General features: G+C 37.8%; 1 protein-coding gene across 1 annotated transcript; it reads right to left on the bottom strand.

Moving 5' to 3' along the window:
- Nucleotides 1–349: 349 nt before the first annotated feature.
- Nucleotides 350–3,613, bottom strand: LOC135628945 (tyrosine-protein phosphatase DSP3-like). The gene is made up of 5 exons (XM_065135963.1): nt 3,187–3,613; nt 2,992–3,085; nt 1,084–1,141; nt 929–972; nt 350–833 (listed from the first exon to the last, which is right to left on the bottom strand). The coding sequence occupies exons 1-5, from the start codon at nt 3,399–3,401 to the stop codon at nt 606–608; spliced, it is 639 nt and encodes a 212-aa protein (XP_064992035.1). The 5' UTR covers nt 3,402–3,613; the 3' UTR covers nt 350–605.
- Nucleotides 3,614–5,962: the final 2,349 nt, after the last annotated feature.

The following is a 5,962-nucleotide window of genomic DNA, read 5'->3' as shown; positions in this document are numbered from 1 at the left end:
ATCAAACGTTTCTACTCTTAATCATAATGATTACACCGTCCTTCACGTTATTAGGGGTATCAATCTAGTTGCCAGAACCTATCACACCTGTAAACCAATTATAATTACGACCAGCTTGGATCCTAGATCATATAAGTATATCAAAAGTATATATGAATTGATGGTTTGATCACAAATCATCCGGTTGATTGATTGGATATGGTAATCTTCTTGGACTAAGAGCGTGTTTTTGTGCTGCGGCTTGCAACTAAGAAGGCAGACTGAGGGTTCCTGGCAGACTAAAGAAACAGAGCAAGCCAATTAGTCATTACAGTCTATCATCCTTGTCTGTTTCTCGAGCAATAAAAGCTGCAAAAAGATTTGTTTTCATTAAATATGTAGTTCTTACACCTGCATACATAGCTTCTCATTAGAGTTACAATCTTTCCCAAGTCATATCCTGTATAGAAAAACAAACACAAAAATGTTTAGGACAACGAAGTGCAAGCAGAATCCATATACATGCTTCTCCTTGCAGATAAAAGGTCAGGAAAGCAAATGGACAATTGTGCTACAAGCTTTCTGTGTAAGAAGAGTTTCCTGGCTTAGAAGTCGCTGGCATGCCACTATGCCTTTTGATAAACAAGGCGTGGAGCCTGGTGACCAAAACCGTGGTACCTATAAATAATACCAAGTACGCAATGCATCATGTGTGAAACATCAAACATCTCAATAAATCTCATGTCTGATGGCCGAATCTTGGGTGATGCAAATTTTATGTATTCTTCGTGCATGGAGGATAGGCACCAATTCTGCAATTTTCTGAAACAGCCGACAAGGCAACCGGTCCGATGCTGCAAGGGTTAATAGGAAAATAAGAGTGAGTGATGAATATGATGCTGAACAAGTATGTGAGATGCAAAATATTGATTCAATCTAGATTTCATACCTTTCCTCGTTTGCAGTGGATTAGAATAGGATGGTTCCTAATATCTGAAAACAGAAAAAGGAGAGCTAAGCATGCACCCAATATTCGATGGGAACATATGATAAGCAAGCAAAATTAAATATAAGCTGCTATAAATAATATGTTAACTTCAGTACCAAGTAAGACTCTTAGAGCCTCCATGATAGGACGGTTAGATACAGTTACAAATGACTCCTGCATATGCAGACAATGCTGTTATTGTAACATAAATTGCAATAAAGTTACTGATAGACATGCATTATTTAACAAATTTTACAGGCAAATGCATCGAAACTAAGAAAGATGCATTATTTAAAACTCATACTGGATTTTCACTGATAATATTGCAACAAAATTAAGAAAGATACTTTACTTAAACAACTTCTACAAGAAAATGCATAAATTTAGAATTTCATATCGGTGCAAACAAGATTAGAAACTACACTGGCAATTAGTTGGATTGCAATGCAAAAGCATGGTTTGCAAATGCCTAATAGATAATAGTGCCTCTTGACATGTTTTACAAGTACATCATATGACCATATATAGGAGATGCTAGATAGTATTTGCCTGTTGAATTATGTAACCACACATTCCAGATTGAATTTCACTGGTTGTTATTTCTGACAACTACGTTGTTGTTCTTTTGTTTGTCTAAAACATTGCAATAATTTCCTTTAGTTTAATCTTTGGATCAATGTAGACGACATAAATATTTATATTTATAAAATGTAGGAATACATGCAATAAACAAAAGAAGGAATTTCCATTTAAACCCTGCCAATATTAGAACTCTTATTTACCTGTTCAAATGTTTGGATCTTTTGTATACCCTGTAAGCCCAAGCTTCTATTATTTCTCCTTGCCATTAGCTACTGTCAATTGACGTTGCACTTAACTTGGATTAAGCCAGACTAAGTAATGGTTGAATTGCAAAGATTGACAAAATGAACAAACTGAACCAGACATGGGAAGGCTTTTTTTTGTTAGGATTTGATGAAAAGTATTCTTGATGAAAGAACAAAATGGTGATAGTAAGCTACTAAGTTCAGGTTCAAACGGTTCAATAATGGAGTCTGACCTCAAGGGTATTTGTTCTAACAGTTCCTTCCAGTGTATTAATATAATAGAGGTTTAGTTCAGCTCTTATAAGACAATTGGTCAAATCTTAATTGTGTTTTGGGTGTCCTGGAACTGATTTCACCTGTTTATATTTGTTGATTTTCTGGTTGGTTCTATAGAATTTATCTCTCTAAAATCAAATTGAAATTACAAATACCAGAATTTATCTATAAAGAATTGAACTTACAAAATAATGACTTGGATATGCAAGCTTCTCCACTCCATTTAAATTGATAGCATAGGTTTCAGAGTTTGCCATCAAATTGATTGTATACAAACTTTCACAAATGTTCACATGGTATTCCATTGTGACAAACATATCCTCCTAAAGTTTGTCCTACAGAAAATGTGCTCCGATCTTGTGTTAATCTATGTGTTGATAGAGAATAGGTGCTAAAAGTATATCATATCTATCATCCTTCATAACTATCCTCCTACATACTTATACTGTTGATTGGTACCTGAGGACTGATCACACCGTGCAGCTGCACAATGTGTACTGATCGAGTGTAGATATCCTATTACTTGAAACTAAAAGGCATACTGTTGCTTCAAAGAAAGACAATAAATTGGTAGATTTTATGAATTCCTAAAAAACAAAATGAATCGTTCCTTCGTACAAACACAAAAAGACAACGTTCTCAATATTTGTATTCAATCATCAAGATTTGTAAAAAAACAAACGAAAATTGTGGGACTTCGGTAACTTGTTTCTCAAATTCTATAACAAATTTCACTGCAAAGGAAACCTACTTTCTGATTTTCGTCTTTTTTACTTTTAACGTAAATTCACGAAGGTAAACCCAAAAGGGATTCGGCATCAATAGCTTTCAGCAGCAAGGAAAAGAAATTACATGTTGAGAATTTGGGCAACCCATCAAATCAGGTACCGGACGCAAAACACATCAGGACAATAAACTTACCCGGCTTCCTTCAATCCCAAACTGGAAAAGCCGAATCCCCTGCGACCTCACGAACTCGGCATTGACCTTTGGGTACGGCTCCGGGCACAGGTACCTGCCCAAGATACAAACGCACCGATCAAAACCCCATCTATTTCAAGAATAAGAAACCATAAATATGAACGGGAAACAAAAACAAAACAAAGGAAACCTCACACGATGGATCGCACGTTCAGAGCCTTCAAGAAGGGGAAATTTTCCTCGCTGGGGAACCCGGAGCGGTAGATCCCTCGGTCCACCACCCCGAAGTTAGAAGGCGGAAGCAGCAGCACATCCCCGCCAATGCTCCTCGTTAGGATTTCTCCCTCCCGCTGCAAGATTGGCCCTAAAACTACTGCATCCCCCTCCTGCACAGCAGCTTCCAAGATCATGTCTTTAGGGTTTCTCGAATCGTGCCAAAGGTCTCTCGCTCGATCCGATTTGGTAGTCTCGGGTGAGAACGATGGGAATTTAACGGTTCGTGGGGCAATTGGGCGACCTTTAAGGCGGTTTCTTTGCTGCTTCGTTGGCGGCGTCGCCCGTCACGCAGTCGACAAACGTTGAAGGAGGGGCGCAACGGGCGGATACTGCTGAATCCCAGGAATGGCGCCTTCACCAAAAATATAAGAACCAACGCTAATACCCCAACGTTACCAGAAATGGGCCCTAATGAACAGCAACGTTCTTCCAACGACCGCGAAGGTAGCCCGTCGAGTAATACCGGCAAGGTAGACAAGAATAGTGACTGTAGAAAGACGTTAGCCTTTTTTTTCTTAATTTATTTTAGATTTGCTTTTCCAAATCTTTAGTTTGGCACATAAACTTATCCGTTATGTTTTCTAAATAATTGCTTTGGTCACCTCAAAGTCTTCCATGGTAAAACTTAAAAACTGAATTAAATTGATGATTCATAAAATCAGATGTTTAAACCAGGGATAACGTCCTACATTCTACAATTCGTCGGGACAGGCTCATCCAATTGACAGACCCAATCCAATTAGATCAGTTGGATCAAGATGGGTGGACCGGCTTGACGTGAGTTGACCGAAATTCAATTTGACTTGACTGGGTCAAATTTTACGATGAAGCTAAGAAGAAACTTCAGTTTGAAAAGTCAAAGTCAAAATTTCTATCTTAGGAATGGCTGTGATTGACCAGTGTAGAAATGCAGGTCTTTATTCTTATGGTTCATAAGAATAAATTAGGGGGATTTCGATTACCTCATCGTTGAAAGTGGTTAAGGCGTAGTTTGCCACCTTACCTTTGTTGATTTTCTCCTCGTCTTCGGAGGAGCTCGATTCTTCCCAATTTATGTTTTTCTTCTTGCGCTCAAAGTAAGTAGTTATGTTCTTTTTGTTATTTAATTTTTATTTTATTAACTTTTTAAATTTATTTGTGAGGAGTTCAAGTTCACCATCACTTGAGCTTATGCTTGAGTGATCTTCAATTGTTCTATCTCCCAAATCCTTCCTATTTTTTGGAAGGTAGTTCTCATATTCGTCAAGTGCCACATTTGTCATTTCATAGGTCATCAAAGACCCTATTAATTCTTCAAGTAAAAAAATATTTAAATCTTTTATTTCTTGTATTGTCGTTACTTTCAAATTCTAATTTTTAGAAAGAGATCTTAAAATCTTGTTAACGAGTTCAAAATTCGAAAAGCTTTTACCAAGTCCTTTTAGACTATTGATGACATCCGTAAAACGGGTGTACATGTCTCTAATAATCTCTCTTAGTTTCAGATGAAAAAGTTCAAAATCATGTATTAAAAAATTGATCTTCGAATCTTTTACTCTACTTGTGCCTTCGTGTGTGACTTTTAATATATGCCAAATCTCAAAAGCCATTTCACAAGTAGAAACCCGATTAAACTTATTTTTTTCTAAGGCACAAAATAAGGCATTCATAGCCTTTGCATTTAGAGAAAATCTTCTTCTCCAAATCATTTCAATGGTTAATTGGAAGAGAAGACATTCGAAAACCATTTTCAATAATATTTCATAAATTTAAATCCAACGAAAGCAAGAAAACTCTCATTCGAGTTTTTCAATAAGTATAGTCCGTCCCATTGAAAAAGGGGGACGAATGAGAGAGTGACTCTCTTGAAAGCCGAAAAGAGTCATTTCTATTTGGGTGTTAAATCAAATATAAAAAACAAGGCTTTGATACCAATTGTTAGGATCAAGAGTCGGCACTAAGAGGGGGGTGAATTAGTGCAATGGTAAAATCATCTTCAAAAACTTCATTGCGATAAAACTGGTTTACGTTGAAAACTATTTCGTAAAGATCTTAACTTTGAAAGCATACGGAAACGTAGTAAAGGAGGAATTCAGTTTGCAGTAAGGTAAATAACAAGAATAAAATGCAAACCAGAGAGCATGCCAATTTTATAGTGGTTCGGTCATCATGGCCTATATCCACTCTGCCGATTCCTCTTTCGTCGAGGCCACCGACATCCACTAGCAATCTTCCTTTGATAGGTGAAGATCAAACTCCTTCTTACACCTCTCTTCTCCTTTTACCGGGTTTAGGAGATAACCCTTACAAGTACTCACTCTCCTCTCTTAAACAAAATTCCAACACTTAGACTTGGAGGAGGGAATTTCTAAAGAGATTGTAGCAGCATTTCTTTGCTTTTAGACTCTTTGTGCTTCTATATTTTAACCAGGGATGAGAGGGGTATTTATAGGCTTCAAGTTGATTCAAGCTTGGAGCCTAAAACTTTCCCATCCCGAGTTCCCCAAGCATGGGCGGTACCGCCGCCTAGTGTCAGTCTGACACTGACACTACCTTGGGCACTACCATCGCCCAGGTCTGGCAGTACCACCACCTGGGGGGTAGTGCTGGGTGGTACCACTGCCCAGACTGGCAGTACCACCGCCTAACATAGTCTTGAAGACTATGCCACGATAGTGAGACTTCTTGAAGCACTGTTTAGGCCTCTTATTGGGCC

The sequence above is a fragment of the Musa acuminata genome, chromosome BXJ3-1 (assembly GCF_036884655.1).
Source record: "Musa acuminata AAA Group cultivar baxijiao chromosome BXJ3-1, Cavendish_Baxijiao_AAA, whole genome shotgun sequence".
NCBI classification, from domain to species: domain Eukaryota; kingdom Viridiplantae; phylum Streptophyta; class Magnoliopsida; order Zingiberales; family Musaceae; genus Musa; species Musa acuminata.
The sequence above is the reverse complement of the archived record's forward strand: the minus strand, read 5'-3'. Positions and strand labels throughout refer to the sequence as shown.

Coding starts and splice junctions, on each gene's coding strand:
- LOC135628945 (XM_065135963.1), bottom strand. CDS start 3,401: ATGATCTTGGAAGCTGCTGTGCAGGAGGGGGATGCAGTAGTTTTAGGG. Junction 3,086..3,186: donor CTGAACGTGCGATCCATCGT/GTGAGGTTTCCT, acceptor TATCTTGGGCAG/GTACCTGTGCCCGGAGCCGT. Junction 973..1,083: donor GGCTCTAAGAGTCTTACTTG/GTACTGAAGTTA, acceptor TTCTGTTTTCAG/ATATTAGGAACCATCCTATT.